Genomic DNA, 19983 nt, shown 5'->3' on the forward strand with positions numbered 1-19983 from the left:
CCCCCCCCCCCCCCCCCCCCAGCCAAGTGGCGGCCAGAATGCCCAGAGCGTTTCTCTGGGAATCAACCCCAGGGAGGGCTCAGCTGCCTGGCCCCGTTGCTAGGCGACCAGCAGGCTTGGCGCCACTGTCCTGCTCGGAAGCCCACGGCACCCTCTCTGCTCCTGGGCGGCTGCTGGGAGGCTCAGGGCCCAGGCACGGAGTACAGCCCCCACCTCTGCCGTCCTGCGCCTCACCCCTACGTGGGCTGCGTGGGCAGTTCCCACAGCCTAGCAAGATGGGCCGAGTACACGGCTCACCCCCGACTCCTCCACACCCCCAAGGCCACTGCACCCATGTTCAGGTGTGGAGCCAGGCATTGAATTGCAAGGCTGGTTCGGTGACTTTATATGGTTTCAGGTCCTGTGTGGCAGAAGGGCTTGGCCACAAGGCCTGCTGGCTCCTTTGGCTCCTCGGGGCTGGGGGGGCAGTGCCGGGAGGGGCTGGGTCTCATCTGGCTGGGGGCTGGGGCACCTTACATTCCATGTGGGCCTGGCGTGGGCTGGGCTGCAGGAGCTGAGGCCGAAGTGATGCCAGGAGGAGTGGGGGTGGTGGGGGCCAGCATTAAGGCTCGGGGCCCTTTGCTTTGGAGCACGTACCTGTCCTGCTTGCTGCGGCCACTGGACAGCAGAATGAAGGCCAGGACCACGATCTGGACCCGAAGCCTTGGGTCAGTGGCCTCGTGAGTCTGTCCCCATCCGACTGTTCTTTGTTTCATGGTTCCCTTGGAGAAGGAGGTTGAGTGCCCAAAGCCCCGAATTCAGGATGCTGTGTGCCATGTTGTTCTGTGGTCCAACTGGGCATTGCTTGTGGCCCCTTTTCCACAAAGACAGGCGTGTCCCCAGCCCCGTGGCCCCTGCTGTCCCGGGCCACATTGTCCCATTGGGAAAATACACCCCAGTTCCCAGTGGTGGACCTGGCCGTGGACTTGGGGGAAATGTGCACACCATGGAGGGGTGGCCCTTCTATTCCTTCCTCCCTGGGGGCACCCCTGGTGTCACAAGGGAGGCCCCCCCATAGCTGTGCCCACTGGCCCCATGCGCACATGTAGAGAGGGGGAGGTTGTCAGGGGCCCTGTGTCTGGGCATCAGGGCATGGCAGCTGTCTGGCCGCGCCCCACCCCCAAGCCTGCTCAGACCTGCTCCCAGGGGTCAGACCTGGGGCCGTGGCCCGGAGGCAGCAGCAGTAGGGTTCTGTCCTCCATGCCTGGGCCGGGCCTGCTTGGCAAAGATGTCCATTAGATGGAGGGATGCAGAGCGTTGCCGGGATCCAGGCTTGCTGGCTGCAGGCGGTTAGACTGGGATTTGGGGACAAGAACGAGCTTTTTTCTGGCTTATGGCCAGTAGCGGGCAAGTACTGGGAGCTAAGCATCCAGCACAAAGGGCTGCAAGTGTCTTATTTCTCTGGTAGAACTTTCCTTTCTCGCTGAATGAATGAAGCCTCACGAAGCCAAGCTGGTGTGATGGTAGCCGTGTGGGCTCGTGTGGGTCCTGGGGTTGGGGCACCCAGGACCCTTCCCTGGTCTCTTCCTCAGCGGGACTCTGCCCAGGGTCTCCCAGTGGGCGGGTGTTAGGTCCACACCCAGCATCCCAAGAAGGGGGCAGCCCCGTGGTGCTGGGGCCTTGGCCCCCACAGTGCATTGTGCGCCTGGCTGCAACAAAAGAGTTGGCCCTCAACCTACAGTCTGCAAGAGCACCCGGGAGCTGTTGGCGTTGGCGGGATGTCTCCGGGGTCATGGGTGGGGCTCCTGCTGTCCCTAGCACCTGCTGTCACCAGAGCTTGGCCTTGAGGGTGGGCCAGTGGTGCTGGCTGCAGAGGGGGGCGCCACTGTTCTGAGCCAAGCAGGAGAGATGAGAGAGAGACAGAGAGGGGCCCCCTGGCCTGCTCTCGGCTTCCTGGTGGCAACTCACATCTCACTTGCTTCTGGATTCCTGGGGCAGCTCAGATAGCACCACTCTGTTTGCTCACCTGGAAAATGGGCACTCACACACTTCGTGTGTAATTGACGGCTTTAGGGGTACAGGGGTGACCAGGCCCAGGCCTGAGCATCTCCTTGTCCCAGCTAGCAGGACTCATGTGCATAGGGGGCTGCTGCAGGCCCACGATGATGGTCCTGGCCTCATTCTAGGGGAGTCCAAGGAAGAAAGGGTTTACTTTTTCTTCTTCCTCAGGAGGAAGGCATGGCCTCCTACCGATAGCCTTCCCAACCACCCCTAGGGGGGCTCGGCACTTAGTCTGAGCTCTCAGCCCTGTGAGCTGCTAGTTGTTGTGATCCTCCCTTGGGGAGCTTGGCCCCCACGTCTGCTGGACTGTCAGGTACTCGGGTTGGGCTGCTGGCTCTCTGTGGTCACATCTGCCTCTCCAGCGCTTAGCACAGCTGGACTAGGTGGATACATCTTGGGGAACCCCTGGCCATCCCCTACCCAGAGTCCGAGGCTGGGAGGGGAGGCTGGCTCTTGCCCAGAATAAGGAAGTTCTGCTTCACTAAGATAGTGAGCATGCCATCTTTGGAGGTAATCAAGGGATGGATGACCACGTTTGGGAATCCTGGAGAAAGAGAGAGATTCCTGCCAGGGGTGGGATTCTGGCCTGGACCTCATGGGCCTGGCTTGTCGGATTTGATGATTCTGGCACTTAAGTGTTGCCACTGAAATCAAATTGCACAGAAACCTCCAGCTCTGCAGAGAGTGGAGAGCACCTGCCTTTTGGCGAGAAGCGGGAGAGAGCAGGATTCGTCTTTGAACCACCTTCAGGGGACGTGGCTTCAGGGTTTGGGCAGGAGGGCGGCGAGCCTCTGCGGCCCCCACTTCCCGCTGCCCCTGCCGCTCCCCTCATGGCCTCTGTTTAACTCCAAAATGGCTTTAATTAAAAACGTGCCAGCGCGTTCACAGAAGTAAATTACTATATTGCAGTTCGTATTTTCTTTTCTTGCGTTGGCTTTAAAATTTCGTCAACACAGCTGCTTCCTCCGTGATGATTCATTTCGGGCCCCCCCGCACATGTTAGTATTTTTCTTGGGGATTCTGTGCCCGGCTGGGCTGCGCTGGGCTGGGGGCAGCTGGCATTGACGCTGGGGCCTGGCTTCTTCGGTTCCCGCGGTTCCCTCCCCTGCTGGGCTGAGAAATGAAGCCTCCGTGTTCGCCCAGGAGCTGGCTTTTCATTTTTTAAATGTTTTTTTATTCTTATGTTAATCCCCATACATTACATCATTAGTTTTAGATGAAGTGTTCCATGATTCATTGTTTGTGCATAACACCCAGTGCTCCATGCAGAATGTGCCCTCCTCAATACCCACCACCAGGCTAACACATCCTCCCACCCCCCTCCCCTCTAGAACCCTGTTTGTTTTTCAGAGTCCATCGTCTCTCATGGTTCGTCTACCCCTCCGATTTCCCCCGCTTCATTCTTCCCCTCCCGCTACCTTCTTCTTCTTCTTTTTTTTTTTTTCTTAACATATATTGCATTATTTGTTTCAGAGGTACAGATCTGAGATTCAACAGTCTTGCACAACTCACAGCGCTTACCAGAGCACATACCCTCCCCAGTGTCTATCACCCAGTCACCCCATCCCTCCCACCCCACCCCCCACTCCAGCAACCCTCAATTTGTTTCCTACAATTAAGAATTCCTCATATCAGTGAGGTCATATGATACATGTCTTTCTCTGTTTGACTTATTTCGCTCGACATAATACCCTCCAGTTCCATCCACGTCGTTGCAAATGGCGAGATCTCATTCCTTTTGATGGCTGCATAATATTCCATTGTATATATATACCACATCTTCTTTATCCATTCATCTGTCGATGGACATCTTGGGAGCTGGCTTTTCAAAAGAGCAAGAAGTGCTTGAGCGGATCTCCCGTGGGGCAAATGGGCCGCCGTGGAGGGAAGTGGAGGTGGCTGTGCAGGCCCGCCCCCCTCCTCCTCACCCCTGTGCCATGCCGTGCAGGGTTGCTCGAATGCTCAGGTTGCAAGTGACCCCAAGATCGACACCAAGGGTTGCTGTAACAAAGCATACGCTGGGTGGCTTCAGCGACGGAAGGTACTTTCTCACGGTCCTGGGGGCCATGGGGTCAACAAATGAACCTGGGGGGGCACAGTCCATCCTGCGGCAGTGGTGTGGCGGGCCTAATTGTATAAGGAAGTGGGTTTGGGCCCTGGAGGAACCTGAGTTCCAATGACCCATGCTCCAGCACTCACCTGCACTGTGGCTTTAGGCAACATGCCTTCTGTCCCGGTGCCTCGGTTTCCTGACGTGGAAGACGGGGGTGACGGTGATGCCCAGTGCAGCGTGCGCCATGGTGACTGTAACCTGGGGGCTGCCCAGTGCGGTGCCTGCCCGCCTCTCCCTTCCCTGGTCTCGGGGACCTGTGATGTTCGAGGCCTGGCAGGCTTGAGCCCACCTAGCTGGGCTCAGGCCTGGCCCGTCCCTGAATGAACGGTTCCTCCGTGGCCCTTGTCTGCGTTTTGAGCCATACAGGCTGGGGGACAGGGGAGCAGTCTGCCACCATCTCAGCCCGTGCTGGACCTCAGTCCTGTTGTCTGAGTGCCCGAGGAGGACGTGTCATCCCGAGTGGCTGGTTCCCTTGCCCAAACCCTCCAGAGAAGCTGGCCTCCAGTATTTCCGCGGTGGTGTCTTCCGTGACATGTCGCCGGTTGTCCGGCTCTGAGCCATCCCCGCTCTGCCTGGCTGGTGTCTAGGGTTGGTGGTCACATCCTGCTCCCTCTGTTGTGAGTGGGGTGGTCTCTGCATCTCTGGAGGGCTTTAATTACTCCGTTAGCAGAACCTTAGAGCCGGTCCAGGCTTTCCCTCGGCCAGGGAGGAAGCCTCTTCTTTCCAGCATCTGAGCACTTAGGTCTGGCTAGCAACGTGGGCAGAAAGAGACTAGGAATTCCACCTCTGTCCCCTCTGTGCCCGAGGCTTAATCACTGTCCACTGTGAGCCACATGCTGGGTGGCCGTCAACGCCAAGCCCGGGACTCCAGAGCCACAGGGCCTGGTTCAGATCGCCCGAGTGCCACCTTACCAGCGGGGCGGCGTTGGGCCCGGCGCTTAACGTCTGTGTGCCTCAGTTTTCTCATCTGTCAAATGGGACACCAGTGGTGCCCACCCCAGGTTTAAAGGGACGATCCTGCAAAGCACCAAGGTCCAGGGCCGGCCAGCAGTGAGAGTCATGGGCCATCCAGCAGCTGGGCGCCCTTTTTGACCCCAATTTACGTGCAAGCAACAGAGCCCTGGAAAGTTGAGGAGTTGCTCAGACTCACCCAGCCCAGGTGGGATTTGGATTTGGGGAGTCTGTGCCCCCACTAAGCCCCCTCACCTCCTCTTGCGGGGTCCTGTGGCCTGTCTCTCGCTCACCTTATTGGAACCAGTACTGGGTTGCTGAGGGGACCTGTGAGGGTCGACGGTCACTGTGGCGGATGAGACCTGGGCCGTGTGCTGTCCCGTCAGCTGCAGGCCACTGGTCCTGGGCAGTACGCACACCCCCACGTTTGGAAACTGGGATTTAGGGCCGGAAATTGCATGGGGCGTGGGGATGCGGTGCCATGTCCCCTGCGGAGAAGTCCTATGAGCCATGCACCAGCCACACGTGGTTCGTCCGCGGCCTGCTCTGAGCGCTAATTAGGAAGAACCCTCTGGGACCCCAGCCACGCAGCAGCCGCGTTCTCCTTAATGGTCTGCAAATGAGTTTTCTGAAAACTAAAGTGGCAACGAGAGAAAGCCAGTCCAGTTGGTAGGTAGTGGCAGGGTGCCCTTGTGAGCGGCCCTGCAGCACCCCTCCCTTCCTCTGCCAGCTGGCGTGCCGGGATCTTGGGGCGCCTCTGGGCCAGGGCAGCCAGCCTGCCGGGGCTGCGGGGTCCCTGTGTGAGCCCCGGGAGGGCTATGAGCGGGCCGGGGGGCCCGGTCAGTCCTTGTAGATGTGGGGGTTTCTAAAAACGTGGGGGCTCTCCGGAGGTGCCCGCCCCGGCCCAGCCGAGATCCCGGGGGTCCAGGGGAGGGGGGTAGGGTGGGGGTCGTGGCTGGCGTTTGCTGGGTGACACCACTCCTCTTGCCTTCCAGTTGGCCCGTCCCTACGGCCGCCCGAGAAGCTGGCTTCAGGTAGAGCCGCCTGGTGGGATGCGTGTGCAGTGGTGTTTGGGGTGGGGGCTGCTTCGAGTGCTGTGTGCCGCTCTGTCTCCTGTGGGTCCCCTCCCGTCCCTTCCTGGGAGCTGACCACCACCAGGGTGCCCTGGCCCTGCCCTCTCTGAGCGTGCAGTCGCGGGCAGCTTCGCCACATGACACAGCAGCGGAGCCAGGAGCCCGCGGCCTCCGTGGCCCTTCTCGCCCAGCTCTCCTGGCCCGAGTCCAGTGGTCTGAGTGGTCTCCGGACGCCCCTACGTTACTGCTCACCCCAGAGCCCCCACAACAGTCCCCGTGTCATCTGTCAGACCCTGCCTCCCTGTCGGGTGCACTCAGGAGCTGCTTCTGCGTGACACGGTCCCGCGGGGATCCAAGCCCTTTGGGAGCAAGAGGGAGGGGCGAGACTAACTGCCCGGAGTGAGCCCACCCGCAGCTGCTGCCCAGACAAGGAGCCCCAAGTGGGCAGGTGGGGGAGGTGGGCAGGGTCCTCCCTCGCTCTCCTGACGTGGCCCTTTTCTGCTCCAGCACCCCTCTGACGGTGCTCCCCAGGAGTCCCCTGGCAGGCGATGGCAGGGGAGCTCACCGCAGGACCGCGGGGGTCCGGAGAGACTAGGGTCGCCTGAGTGCACGCCGGCTTCGAGCCGGGTGGCGATGCAGTGCCAGCCCTGGACAGAGTCCTTAAGTGGACTTGGGGGCCCTGCCGGCTCCTGGGTCTCGCCCTCCCAGTGGGAAGGGGCAAGTCTATGTCTGCACTCAATGTTTCTTTTACTTTTAAGGATGTGGGAGTCCCGCCCACTCTGCGTGGCAGATCCTTTCTCCCTGTGTCCTAAGGGACCCATGTTTGGGATTGCGCTCCCTGCAGATGCAGGCCCAGCCACCCCAGAAGGCCCTTTCAGCTCCACTTCTCCTCTGTGATAAAACCTAGGGATTTCATTCTTCCAGGGCACCCAACAGGCAAATCCCAGAATTTTTAATTTGGATTGAAGTGCAATTATGGTCCCTCATGTTGATGCATCATTAGTCACATGGCCCCTAATGAGAGATTGTACGTTTTCCCCGCCAGCTTTGTGGGTCGTTAATAAAGTTCTGTGGACGTGCAAATATTTATTGATGATCGCTGAAGGCAGGGGTAGGAATTGCACGCACTCATTTAAACCCGCCTCCCGCCCCCTTGTACACACATGTCCTCCCAAGGAAATTATCTGGCGGGGGTGGGGGGGAGGAAGCAACATAAACCTGTGTTTTCAGTAACAACACACATGAGTTGCTTCTGAACCCATTTGGTCCCGGGCCAGAGGAGCTGTGGAGGAGGTGAGACTCAGCCCAGAGGAGGATCTAGACGGTGTGGGCAAGGACAGGGCAGCGTCCAGCTGTTCCAGTCCCAGGGGCTGGCCGGAGAGGGCTGGGCGGTGGCTCAGATCCTTGGCCGCGTGGCCAAATGTCAGTGTGTGTGAGCTGGGCTGAGCCTTACACCTGGTCCCTTTCGCCAGCCTGGCAAGGCCGGTGGGGGATGCTCCCGCAGAATGGAGTCGGAGGGCCCGGCGAGGGTCTGATGGCACTGACTGCAGATGCTCGGTATCATTGGGTTTAGAACACACTGTCCGTTGGAGAAGTTTCTACGTGTCACAGACGCCTGGCCAGGAAGATAATTGCCTTGGAGTGAAGCTGGGTTGACGTCCCCGCCCACGGTGGGCGAGTCAGGGAGGCACAGGTGCCCTGATGGGCGGAGGGGTCCCCCGAGGTGGGGAGTGAGGGTCGGCACTGTGGCCTCTGTGTTTTTGGCGCCTGGTGACAGGGGGGCTCCACTAGATCGGGCGTCTGCTGGGCCAGGGAGGACTAACGTGGCTCTGGTTAGCAGCTGGCCATAATCAGGGGTGTGGCAGTCACATTTTAAGGGTTCCTGGGGATACCCTGCCACACTTCAGGGGCCACCCTGGGAGGGGGGTCCTCATTTCTGTCCCCTCTGTGCCTCTTGGTGACCTCTGTTTACACTCAGTTCCTCCCGGAGGCCATGGGAATGTCCCCCGCTCTGGCCAGGTGCCTGGATGGGGGTGGTAAGCAGGCGAGCGATTGCATGGATCTGCTTTCTGATGTTTGCCCGGGCAGCCTGCACCGGGCACCTGCCTTCATTGTGTTTTTACTCCAGTCCCCCAGCCACTTCCAGAGTGCTGCTGTGTGTCCCCTGAGCCAGCCCCTGAGACCGAGGGGGTTGGACCCGGGTCTGATGGGGATGGGAGAGCAGAACGCAGGGAGTCGGTGAGGCTAGAGATTCGTGAGCAGTGGGGGCTGGGTCCAGCAGTTGGCAGGAGGGGAGCAGGCTGCGTGTGGGTTCCTCCGGACCAGCAGGGAGGGGGCTGGTGCGCAGGGGGAGGGACCCCCAGGTGTGGTTGCTGTGCTGTCTTGCTCACCCTGCCCCTGTCCTCCAGGCTTTGTTTGGGGACTTAGGGGACATTCTGCTGTGTTTTGTCTGCCCAACAGTGTGCCCTCAGTTCCTTTGAAGTAGAAAAGGATGTCTGGGCCAGAAACACCCCCTGGGCTCTGAGTGATGCAGAGGGCCCAAAAGGCCACGGCTCCTTCTCAGAGGGCCTGTGTTGGATTAAGCGTGACCCCTGGGTCCCCTCCCTCTGTGGATCCCAGCCCCCAGCCCCCAGCCCCCAGCTTCTGGGGGCATTTCCTCCCTCCCTTCCTTCCTTCTTTCCTTCCCTCCGTCCCCTCTGTACCTCCCCCTCCCTCCTTCCTAAGCGGGCACTGGTTCCTGTCGACATAGAGGGGAGAGGCTCCGGGCCCACATTTGGGAGCTCCTGTCTGATGGCAGAGGCTGAGGGCAGCCTGAGCAGCGCACAGGGTCAGGTTTACCCGTGGGAGGCGGGAGGACCCCGGGGGCTGGAGAGAGTGTTCCGCAGGCCAGGCGCGGGGACCCCAAGTGCAGGAGGCTGGAGCAGAGGAAGGAGGGAGTACCACATACTCATTTACCGCTTTATTCTGTTCAAGAAACGGCGATAAAGCGTGCACTGGGGGGCAAAATGAAGCCCCCTGGCCTCGTGGTACCAGCACGTGATGGCCTGAGGACCCATGGCGCAGGGAGAGGGGAGGGAGGGTGCAGCCCACTGCCGAGGGTGGGGGGCAGGCAGGAGCAGCTTGCCCTGTCCTGATGGCACGGTCCTTGGCCCCCTCAGCGCAGCCGCTCACCTCTAACCTGTCCCTCCTTGCCCCCAGCAGGCAGGCTCTGGAGAGTTCCGGACTCTGCGGAAAGGCTTCTCCCCGTACCACTCGGAGTCCCAGCTGGCGAGCCTGCCGCCCTCCTACCAGGACTCCCTGCAGAACGTAAGTGCCCCTCCCCTAGAGCTGCACTGCTCACCGGTGGACCCCGAGCCTCCAGAATCCTTGGTTGACCTTCCAGTGCAGGGGTGAGGCTCAGCCCGTCTCGTGACCTGCCCGGGCCAGGGGACGGTCTGTGGCTGAGCGGGGACTGGGACCCTTGTCTCCTGCCTGAGCAGCTTCCGGGTCAGGCGAGGGTGAAGGGTCAGAGCCTGGGCTCTGCCGGAGTGGCCTTCCTCCCTCTTCCCCTGCCACCCCCGCTGCCAGGAAGGGGGCTGGGCTCCTGGCCTTAGGAGCCTTGTGCGGGCCCAGCGTGCTGATGAGAGGTGGAGGCCCACCAGAGTGACGTGGCCATGAAGGCCAGTGTCTGGAGGCCACGCGAGAGAGGCTGCCCCGGCCCAGCTGCCGCGCGTCTGTGAACTTGGCCACGGTGGGCGGGGAAGGATGCCCGATGGGGGCTTGGGGCAGTGCATTCACACTACCCAGGCTTTGTAACCGAGGCTCGGGGGGCAGCTTAAGTGTGGGGTCCTCCAGGGTGGTCCTGGGCTCTGGGGCTGCCCCACATGGGAAACGGAGGGGTGGCGGTGTGCGGGGCCGGCTCTCTGGGATGTGGATGGATCGCCAGGACTGCTCCCCGTGTGACATGTCCAGAATACACAGGTCCGTGGAGACGGCACGTTAGTGGCTGTAGAGGGCTGGGAAGAGGGGGAGTGGGGATGGCTAATGGGAATGGGGTTTCTTTTTGGGGTGATGAAATGTTCCATTGTGATGATCGTGCAAAACCACTGCCCGCCAAACACTTTCCCGCATGAGCTGCGGACGATGGTGACCAGAGCTGTCAGCTTTGGTTGAACGCTCTGGGCAGCCAGCTGGGACAAGCCCCACGAGCAAGACAGGGACCCTGGCCATCCCCAGGGCACGAGGGAGGAGCCGCCGGGCTGGCCTGAGGTCACTCTGCCAGGTGGGCATGTGGCCTGGCCCCCCCCCTCCCCTGCCCCGGGGTCCCGGCACCGCTGTCTCCCCACGGCCCCGGTCAGCAAGGATGACCCCGGGGTGCCCCTGCAAAGCCTCGGGGGCCTCGGGGCTGGCGGCAGAGGCTGGGGCCACGGCTGGCTGCGGGCAAGTGCTCTGTTGCTTCCCTTTTGAGGCCCTCACACCTCCAGGGATGCAGCTGCTGAGGCTGAGCAGGCGGATCACCCAGATATTCCTCCGGGAGCCTGTGGCCGAGTTAGGCTCCCCGTGCCGCATGCCGAAGGGCCCCAAGAAGCCCGGGGTGCTGCGGTGGGGCTTGGCTCCCCCGTCCTCCAGTCCGGCCGGCCGCGCGGTTCATTCTGTGGGAACCCCGATGGCCAGTGGCTGTGGGGTCGGGCTGTGAAGGGTAGTGCATGTGTGCGCCGGCGCCGAGCCCCCCCGGGCCTAGAGGCCAGGGTCAGGGTGAAGCGACTCCGAAGCTGGGGGGCAGGTCCCTGGGGTGCACAGAGAGGGTTGGGGGTGCTCTGGGAGATACAGCCATGGAGGCTGCTGAGGCAGCAGTGGAGGGCCCGGGGCTGAGGTGGAGGCCCAGAGGTTCCCTCCCTACCTCTGTCCCTGTCCACTTTCCCCACTCCCTGCCCACTTGAGTCAGAGGCTGAGTGTCTGCCCAGGGCCCCCCCAGCTTCTCCCCTATGAGGGTCACCGGCCCGGGGGCCGTGGGGCAGGGTGCAGGGGGCCCTGGCCGGCCCGGGGACTCAGGACCCCGTGGAAGGAGCTGGTTGTGGAGGACCTGTTGACAGGTCCCTGGGGGAGACTGGTCTTCCTGCCCTTTTTCTCTTTGGTCAGTTGACTTTATTTTTGAGCACACACTTCACTGGTTTTTAGCCTATTTACAGATTGGTGTAGTTATCAAGATAGAACATCTCCTTACCCCACAGAGGAGCTCCGCCCCCTTTAGCAGCCCCTGCCCACTCTCCCCTGCCTCGGCCCGGCGACCACGGATGCGCTCGTGCCTATTCTGGACTTTTCTTAGCAACAGACCCCTGTAACAGGCGACCCGCTGTGACCGGCCGCTTCCGCGGAGCGCCGTGTTTCTGAGGCTCGTCGGCGCTGCCGTGGCCTGAGGCTCGTGCCTTTGTGCCGTCGGGCGATGTTCCGGGGGCGGAAGCTCTGCTCAGCAGAGGCTGGACATCTGGGCTGTGTCTGCCCTTCGCCTGTCGTGGGGAGCGCTGCTGCGAGCATTGGACAAGTGGACGTGTGGATGTGTGGCTTCAGTTCTCTTGGGGACACACTGGTCTCCCCACTTTGGGCACCAGCTCTGGAACCCCAGACCTGGCTTGAGCCCCGTTGTTCACCAGCGGTTTGGCCATGGCCTTGTGTCAGACCCACTGTCCCTGGCCTCGCCTGTCACACGGGGGTGCGGAAAGATGGCATCACGGTTGCAAGCACTCAGCGGGCTGCTTGCCCTGGGGGTGAGGGTGGGGGGGGTGCCGAGGAAGCGGGAGGTGTCACCCGAGGGGTCTTCGGGGGGAGCTGTGCGTGGGGAGTGCCCCACAAGTACCAGCCCTCTGGCCCGCGGGGGCTTCGTTGGCAGCCTGGTGAGGGGGTCCGGAAAAGGCTGTCCCGGCCACTCCTGGCTTCCTTCCTGCCTTTGCTCCAGGGTGCAGCCCCCTGGCCCCTTACAGATGGGACAGGAGGCCGGAGGTGCCAGGGGCCAGGCATCTGGGGCCTCCCACGCCGCACACGTGTGGCTGTCGCCCCCTGCTGGCTGATGGTGGAGGGAGCGCAGCCTTCGGCCTCAGGCGGATGGGTGTGTGTGTGTGTTTTCTCTGCCTTCCACCTGCCTCCCCCGAACCCCTCTGGGACACAAGAACCCTTTCCATCGTCCAGACAAAGAAACCGAGGCACAGAGTGGGTTGGGCCCTTCTTCAGGTCACAGCCTGCAGAGCCTTGCCCAAGCCCAGCTTTCCCGGCCCCCAAGGCTATGGGGCCCATCCTCTATGTGGAGCCCGGAGAAGGTCCAGAAGGGTGGGCGGATGGGGAGGGTGCAGAGGAGCTAGCCCACGGCAGAAAGTTCTGGGCCCTGAGGGTCTCCACACAGCGTGGCCTGGCTGGGCAGGCCCCCAGGGTGATGGCCGTATAAACCAGCTCACCAAGTCTGCCTGGTCACTGGGGTTCAGTGACTGAGAAAGAAACCAAGACTCAGAGAAGGGACGGATGTGCTGGGAACCCCGGCTCCCGGACCGCCTCCCTTCCTGCTTGCACACATGCTGGCCGGGGTGCTTGGCGTTTTCTGTCTGGCCTCCTGCACTTGCTGGCTCCTGTTAGACCCTCTCCCAGTGTCCTCTGACCTCCTGGCTTCTGTTGGCCCTGGGGAGCGTCCTTGTCTGGGCACTCCTTTTATGGGACCCTAAGCTGGGGTCCCCCTGCAGCCCGAGGCACACCACCTGGGCCAGGAATCCTTGTGGAAAAGCGCTGGGGACCCTGGGCAGACACGCCACCTCTGACATAGGTGGGCCCAACACCAGAAGTCCCGATGCCCTCCTCACCTGGCCTTGTCCCCTGCTCCACGGGCTGTGGGGAGTTGGATGCCTGGTTGCCATTTAAAGTGTTCACTGAGTGGCATCTGGGTGGCTCAGTCAGTTAAGCGTCTGCCTTGGGCTCAGGTCATGATCTCGGGGGTCCTGGGATCGAGCCCCGCAGCGGGCTCCCTGCTCGGTGGGAGGCTTGCTTCTCCCTCTCCCTCTGCCTGCCGCTCCCCCTGCTTGTGCTCTCCCTCTCTCTCTCGTCAAATAAATAAATATAATCTGTATTTTATTTTAGTTATATTTAGTTTTGGAAGGTGCTGAATTTGGTGGCATCCATCAGGTGCCAGACCGGCTGGAAGCTCAGGGCAGGGAGGCGGGGCTCCGGGCTAGAGGAGTGTCCCTGCGGGTGGGGGTGGGGGTGGGGGTGGGGGTGAGGGTGAGGTCTAGTTTAACCCACTCACCTGGCGTCGGGGGAAGGGTGGCAGTTTTGGAGGCAGGCCTCCTGAGGCTTGCTGGGGGATGTTTGGCAGCTCCTGCCCTTCTGTGAGCTGCACTCACTTCCTCTGGGCAACAGATAACAGACCCTGGCCCTGGGCTGTGGAGAGGAGCCTGCGGGGTGGGGTGCGGTTCTGAGGGCGGCCGCCCTGTCCTCTGTCCTGGCGCCGGCCTCACACCCTGCCTCCTCTCCGCGTCACTCAGCACCCCTGTCCGCCTGCGTGGGCCCAGGGACCTCTTCCTGCTGCTGGTCACACCTCTGGCCACCACCCGGGAGCCATTCGGGACCAGCTAAAACGCGATTCCTTTCCCCAGGGCCCAGCTTGCCTGGTACCGGAGCTGTCCTCGCCCCCCTCCGCCGGCTACAGCTCTGCGGGACAGAAGCCAGAGGCTGTTGTGCATGCCATGAAGGTGAGGGCCACAGCCCGCTCCCCCGGGGGGCCCCCAGGTCCCTGGTGCAGTGCGGGACGCGGAAGGACCCCACATTTGCTCGGAGTCCGTGGGTGTCTGAGCAGCAGGGCGCGAGGGGAGCGGCCCGGACGCCTGGAACACCTCGGGGAGGGCGTTGGAGGTGTGGGTTAGCAGGACCGAGTGGGCCACACGTTGTCACCTGTCTGCCATCCCAGTAACGGGAAGCTGATACCTGGGCCAGGAAGGGGGCGGGTGGGCACTCCCTCCGAGTCGGAGAGGTGGGGGCAGGGCTGGGGTAGGACTCGGGCTCCGGCCTCCCAGGCCCAGCGTCGCCTGCAGGTGCAGCGCGGGGGGGGGGGGGGGTGGCTCCCCGGCCCACGCCTGCCGTGGCTGCGCCCCTCCCCCCTCGTGTGCGTAGACGCAAGCCGGTGCGGGCAGTGACCCCACGTGTGCAAGTGGGTGCTGTCCTAGTGTTACTTCATCCAAGCCAGGGGCCCTGGGTTGCAGTGAGTGCACCTGTCCCAGGGTAGTCCCCCCTGCCAACCTGTCGTCCCTGCTCCCAGGTGACCTGTCCTCAGCTTTGCCCCCAGCGGTGATGTGGGGGTGTGGCTTCCCTTGCGGAGGGTCGCTGGGGTGAGGGAAGAGGACCGGCCCGTCGGGTGTCTCCATGCCCCCCGACCCTGGCTGGGACCCAGAGGCTCAGGGTCCTTGGCTCCCGTGTGCAGCCTCCCCGCTGACCCTGCGGCCGCTTCCGCGCAGGTCTTGGAGGTGCACGAGAACTTGGACCGGCAGCTCCAGGACAGCTGTGAGGAGGACCTGAGTGAGAAGGAGAAGGCCATCGTCCGCGAGATGTGCAACGTGAGGCTCTTCCCGGGGCCGGGGCCCGTCGGTGCGGGCAGGGCGGGTCCCCGTGTGGGCAGCGCCGCGGACCTGGAGGCCTGGCCTGTCCTCACCCCACAGCCTGTCCCACTTGTCCCCGAGAGGGGGGGCCCTGACCTCTGCAGGCCTGTCCGTCCCTGGAGCACCGCCCCCAGCCCCCTGGGACGGGTCCCGTTCAGCCCACATATCCCACCCCTTGGCCCCGGGTGGCTGCTGGTCACACAGGTGGCGGTCAGACCAGAGGTGCAGGTGAGCCCCTACAAGGCTGGGGCTGCATTTGCTTCTGGAAGCCGGGCTATTTTTGTGGCCGCCCAGGCCAGGGGGGGCCTCACCCCCGACCCGCCTGGCCGGTGTGTGTCCTCTCTGGACCCTTGTGGGAGCCAGCAGGGGGCTGCACTGGGCCTCACCGGGGGCCCGGTGTCCTGAGCACCCCCGCCTCCTAGGCTGCCTCCTGCCTCGACCCCACGTGGCCTCAGTTTCCCCTCCCGGCCCCATGGCTCTGGGGACGTGGGTGATTTTGAGGGGCCCGAGGCAGTGTGGGTGCCCGGGGCTGGCGGGCGGGCTCGGGTGGGCCCTGCACTCACAGCTCGCCCCCGCCCACAGGTGGTCTGGCGAAAACTGGGAGACGCGGCCAGCTCCAAGCCCTCCATCCGGCAGCACCTGTCTGGGAACCAGTTCAAGGGGCCTTTGTAGGGCCGCGCCTCCGTGGACGTGGACTGGCCCCGCGGGGCGCCCAGGACGAGTCGCAGCCACCACGTTCGTTTCCTGTGGTGAATTGTACATAGGCCGCCGCCCGCCGTGGCCCGGGCACCCTCCGTCTCCCTCCTCACACACCAGCACACGGAAGACGAGAGGCTGCTGGCCGGGCCCCACGGCGGAGCGGCCCCGACAGCCTCGTTCCTGCTCTGGGGCCCCACTGCCGAGAGGCCGAAGGCTACTCTGGGACGCCGGGTCCTGGGTCACCCCAGGCTGGGCCCGGCCTTGGCGGAGGGGAGCCTTTCACCCCCTGGCTGCCACCCGCGCTGGGCAGAGGCCACTGGCAGCGAGACCTGATGCAGGGGGCACCGCTTCTCACCCCTCCGCTGTGGCCTGAACACCAGCTCACCGAGCACTGCGTCCCAAGTCGCGGACAGGGAAGCTTGGTGTGTGTGGCCGGCTGGAGGCCCCGAGGCCCTTCCTTTGGCAACCCCCCTCCCCCACCCCCATGCCCAGCTCCCTGCTGCAAGCTGCTGCTTGGTTTCAGGGTTCTTGCCCCCAGCCCCAAACACACACACTCGCTGCAGAGTTCCCCCACCCCGGGCCAGGTCGTGCCCTAGGTTTTCGGGTCCCTCCTGCCCAGTGCCCGAGGCCTTTCCATTTCTGTGGTTCCCGTGACGGGCCAGGGAGGTAGGAGGCTGAGCCCCACGCGCTCTCTCTCTAGGTGGGCAGCACCGGGCTGAGCTGGGCCTCTGGTAGCCCCCAGAGCCCGGCCCTAGCCAGGGTCACTGTGGACAGAGCTGCACGGATTGGCCCTTAGGAGACTTCTGCCCTCTCTGGAAGGAGCCTGATCTGGCTCTGGCTTTAATTGGCTGTGTGACCTTCAGCAAGTCACTCAGCTTCTCTGGGCCCCTGGTGGGAAAACGAGGTCTCAGGTTCTCTGGGCCGTGCTCACCACCCGAGGCCACCGGCTTTGTTCAGCCTGGGCCTCCGTCACGGCCCGCGTGCCCAGGTGGTCCATCCAGCCAGAGGCCGCTGCTGGCGGGGCTGGGTGGAGCCGGGGACTGAGTGGGCTTCCACTTCCTTGCTGCCTCCTCAAAGGTGCTGTCACCTCCCCTCTCTGAGCCTCAATGTCCTCCACTGGGGAAGGGACGGCCTCAGGCCCTCCTCGCAGGGCTCGGGATCAAACGAGACCTTCGGTGTAAATGACCGTGTACAAACTATAGAGTGTGATAGAGAAACGTTGAAATGGTGGGGAAGGTGAGGCCCAGAGGGTGGGTGATCGGGGGCACATTACAGATGAGCTCCCGGATGCTGGGAGGTGGGTGGGCCACCGTGAATGCTGTTGGCACTCGCCCTGACGGCCACTCGGTCCCTCCCTCCTCCTCCACTGTCCGGTGGTGCTCAGCTCCGTGCCGCAAGCACTTGAAGAGCCCAGAAGATGGCTTTTGCAGCAGGCAGGCCTCGTCCAGGCCCGCATGACGGACGGGGGCCAGGCGAGGGGGTGGGGGAGGCCACCCTGTTCCTAGAGCCCCAGCGGGAACTCTGCGCCGTTCCCGCCATCTGTCGGCCATCGGCGCCCTTGGGTCGGTCGTACACTCTCAGGGGAAAGGCTCGCAGCCCTCATTGTGCCCAGGGAGTGCTAAGTGGGTGCTGGTGACGGCGACAGGCATGTTCCTCTTGCCCTGGGTGTTACAGGGAGCTCTGGGCTCTTCCTGGAGGGAGCTTGCCAGCAGGTCAGGTGGTGAGCTACCTGTCACTAGGGGTATGCATTTGAAGCTGGGGAACACCCTTGGTCATGGTACCAGGCAATTCTTGCCCTAGTGGGCAGTGAGCTGGGGGGCAGAAGCCCCCCTCTGGATCTTGGGAGTCCAAAGAACCACAGAGCAGCCCGGGGGGGCGGGGGATGGGTCCATTTTGTGTGGAAGCCACACCTGGGAGCCCAGTTGTCATGTCTGGATCAGGTTGGCTTGGCCATCACTGAAAATAAGCAATAAGTAAGGGCTCCTGGTATCTGCAGATCTGCAAACTGACCCAGGGAAGAACAGCTTTGACGGGACCGTCCCCGCTCCGGAAGGAAGTGACCCTGTCCCTCATGCTGTGGTGCCGTTCAGGGGTCAGGTGGAGTGTTTCTGCCTGGACCCTCCTGTGCCCCATGGAGGCAGCAGAACCAGGCGCAGACCCACCGCTGCTCGTGTTCCTGAGCCAAGTGCATGGGGATGGCTTTCAAGGATAGAACTGTACCTGTGACAGTCATCTAACGTAATAAGCTGTTAAAAAAAAAAAAAAAAAAAAAGCCAGCAGCACCCCTGCCTGACCCCACGGGGCAGGGGGTGGGTGGGTGCAGTGGGAGCCCACAGGCTGGGAAGGGTCAGAGGAGCCTCACGACAGGGGCGGCCAGGGGCCAGGTGAGCACGAGTCCCAGCCCTGCCAGCAATGCGGACGTGTGTCTGGTGACATCGGGTGACCCTCCTCCCCTCCGGAGCCTTAGCTGTAGAAGCTCATGGTGGGGGGAGGGGTGTTGCTGAACTTGGTGCCCTTTCATAAAGGTCCCTTTACGTTTCAGATACTCTGATTCTAGATCTTGAAGCCCCGTGTGACACCTGGACTGGGGCTTCAGTTCCCACTGTGATGGATGTCACCCTTCCAGCCTCACGCCAGGTGGCCAAGCCCATCCTGGGATCAGAATCTGCTGAGCACATTTTTTTTAGGGTGGCACATTTTTATCCAAAAGTTACTAGCTACACATCAGTGTTTAAAGAGAAAAAAGTGACCTTTCATTTTTTTTTTCTTGGAAACTTGAGAGGAAACAAAATACATACTACTGATTTTTTTTTTTTTTTAAGAAACAAGCTAAATGCATGACTGCAGAGCGGTAGAGGTGTATATTTTTCATACTGTAGGGGGGAGTATTTGTGCTGCTTTCTGGACTTGGGCTGGAATGTTCGGTTCCTGGCCCCGGGCCGTCAGCCATGCTGTTTTCCATGGTGGGTGACTGCCGTGGGAACCGGGGCCAGCCCCTCGCCCGGCTCCAGGAGGAGCTGGGAGCTGTGGACCCCTGTGCCCGTTTCTACCTTCCACTGAACCACTTTGATTTGGGGAGAGAAAAAGAGATAGAACTTTTGATAGTGTGGTAAAAACATTGATTTGAACTATTTTAGTAAAAGGAGGAACAGAAGATTGTGATCGTGTATACTTTGTGCTAGATAAATAAAGGCTCTTGGCAAGCCTCCCTGGTGGGTGCGCAGTGCTTGTTTCGGGGGGGTCCGCCGGGCAGAGGGCCACGGCCCCTGGGAGCACCTCAGGTGGGGGGTTCGGCTCGGTGCTGGAGACCACAGACGGCGGCTCCCTTGTGGGTCCTAGGAGCCCATGTTCTGCGCGGGCGCCTGACACTTCCACGCTGGTTCGGAACGCACCGGGTTCCTCCGAGGGGAGCCCATGCAGGCACAGGGTGTGGGGGGCTGGCCCGTGAGGACAGACCCAAAAGGGCGCTACCTTGGGGGACGTGGGGTCAGGCCTGGGGCTTGCGAGGCCAGCGTCCCTCTGGACTTCACATCCTGGGGCTGCTTACGGCCTGGGGCCCCACCTTGTGCAGAAGAAACAAAAGGGTCGTTTCAGAACGGGTTTTATTTGGATAAATGACCGAAGGAGCCGTATCTGTAACCAAGATGGAATTCACAGTATGTTGTTACATTCACACTTAAAAAATATATTTCTATGTACAGGAATTTGCAAATTGATGTAAACATACATTACTTTCCAAGTACATTTCTCCCCTTCTCTCTGGAGGAAAAAGAACAAAGCCATCCAACAAGGCAACCCCTTCAAAATAAGTTTAATACAAAGAATGTAAATATCTCCAAATCAAAAAAGTGGTTCGTCTGACCTACTGGGTGTTGGGAGGGAACGTCACGGAATGAAAGCGATGACAACAGCTTGACTTCAGATGGAACTGGACTATTTAAAATGGATTTTCCAGGAAAAATAGGCACTGATTTCTAGAAGGAAATTCACTCCTTACTGAAGCTATTTCTTGAGCCAATATGGCTGGTTAACGTTTTCACGAGTACAAATAACCCAGTGCAGGACCCCCCCGACGCCACGAGCAGAGACCAAGCACGCGGTCGGCTCGAAACGCGCTGTGCAGGCTTATACTGAAAGCCCCTGGCCCCGTTCTCCAGATTGGAGGACCACCCCAACTTCAACTCGGGTCCGGGCCGTTTCTTCCCATACTGCAACTGTCTAGCATTATAGAAGGTACCCTGCCGCTTACCCACTTAAACTACTCTTCGAGTTGATTAGAAAAACTTGTTAAAAAAAACAGGGAAAAAAAGGCATCACGTTATCTCATCCAGGCTGCCCGCCCCAGCCCCCCAACGGGAGGCATGCCAGGTGGGGGGATGGGTGGGGGCACGGGTGGCTGTCCTCCTGGGGGGACGGCCGGAGGTGGGTAGCTGGCCGGTGGCAGGCCCAGGCCTGGAGGAGGATGAGGAGGGACTGCATGGGTGGGGGGCAGGCGTGGGGG

General features: G+C 61.6%; 2 protein-coding genes across 2 annotated transcripts in view; one reads left to right on the forward strand and one right to left on the reverse strand.

The window, feature by feature from the left end:
- Positions 1-18682, forward strand: part of CCDC85C (coiled-coil domain containing 85C) — a 75424-nt gene extending 56742 nt beyond the window's left edge. Inside the window, exons 3-6 of the mRNA XM_044917939.1 lie at positions 9376-9483; positions 13788-13883; positions 14643-14741; positions 15366-18682. Of these exons, the coding sequence (XP_044773874.1) occupies positions 9376-9483; positions 13788-13883; positions 14643-14741; positions 15366-15455 (393 nt within the window). The 3' untranslated portion in view covers positions 15456-18682. The remainder of the gene's footprint in view (positions 1-9375; positions 9484-13787; positions 13884-14642; positions 14742-15365) is intronic.
- Positions 18683-19067: 385 nt separating this feature from the next.
- The window catches only part of CCNK (cyclin K), a 28480-nt gene continuing 27564 nt past the window's right edge, over positions 19068-19983 (reverse strand). Inside the window, 1 exon segment of the mRNA XM_021679691.2 lies at positions 19068-19983. This exon segment is cut by the window's right edge and continues 100 nt beyond it. Coding sequence (XP_021535366.2) covers positions 19801-19983 — 183 coding nt within the window. The 3' untranslated portion in view covers positions 19068-19800.

The sequence above is a fragment of the Neomonachus schauinslandi genome, chromosome 9 (genome assembly GCF_002201575.2).
Source record: "Neomonachus schauinslandi chromosome 9, ASM220157v2, whole genome shotgun sequence".
NCBI lineage: Eukaryota > Metazoa > Chordata > Mammalia > Carnivora > Phocidae > Neomonachus > Neomonachus schauinslandi.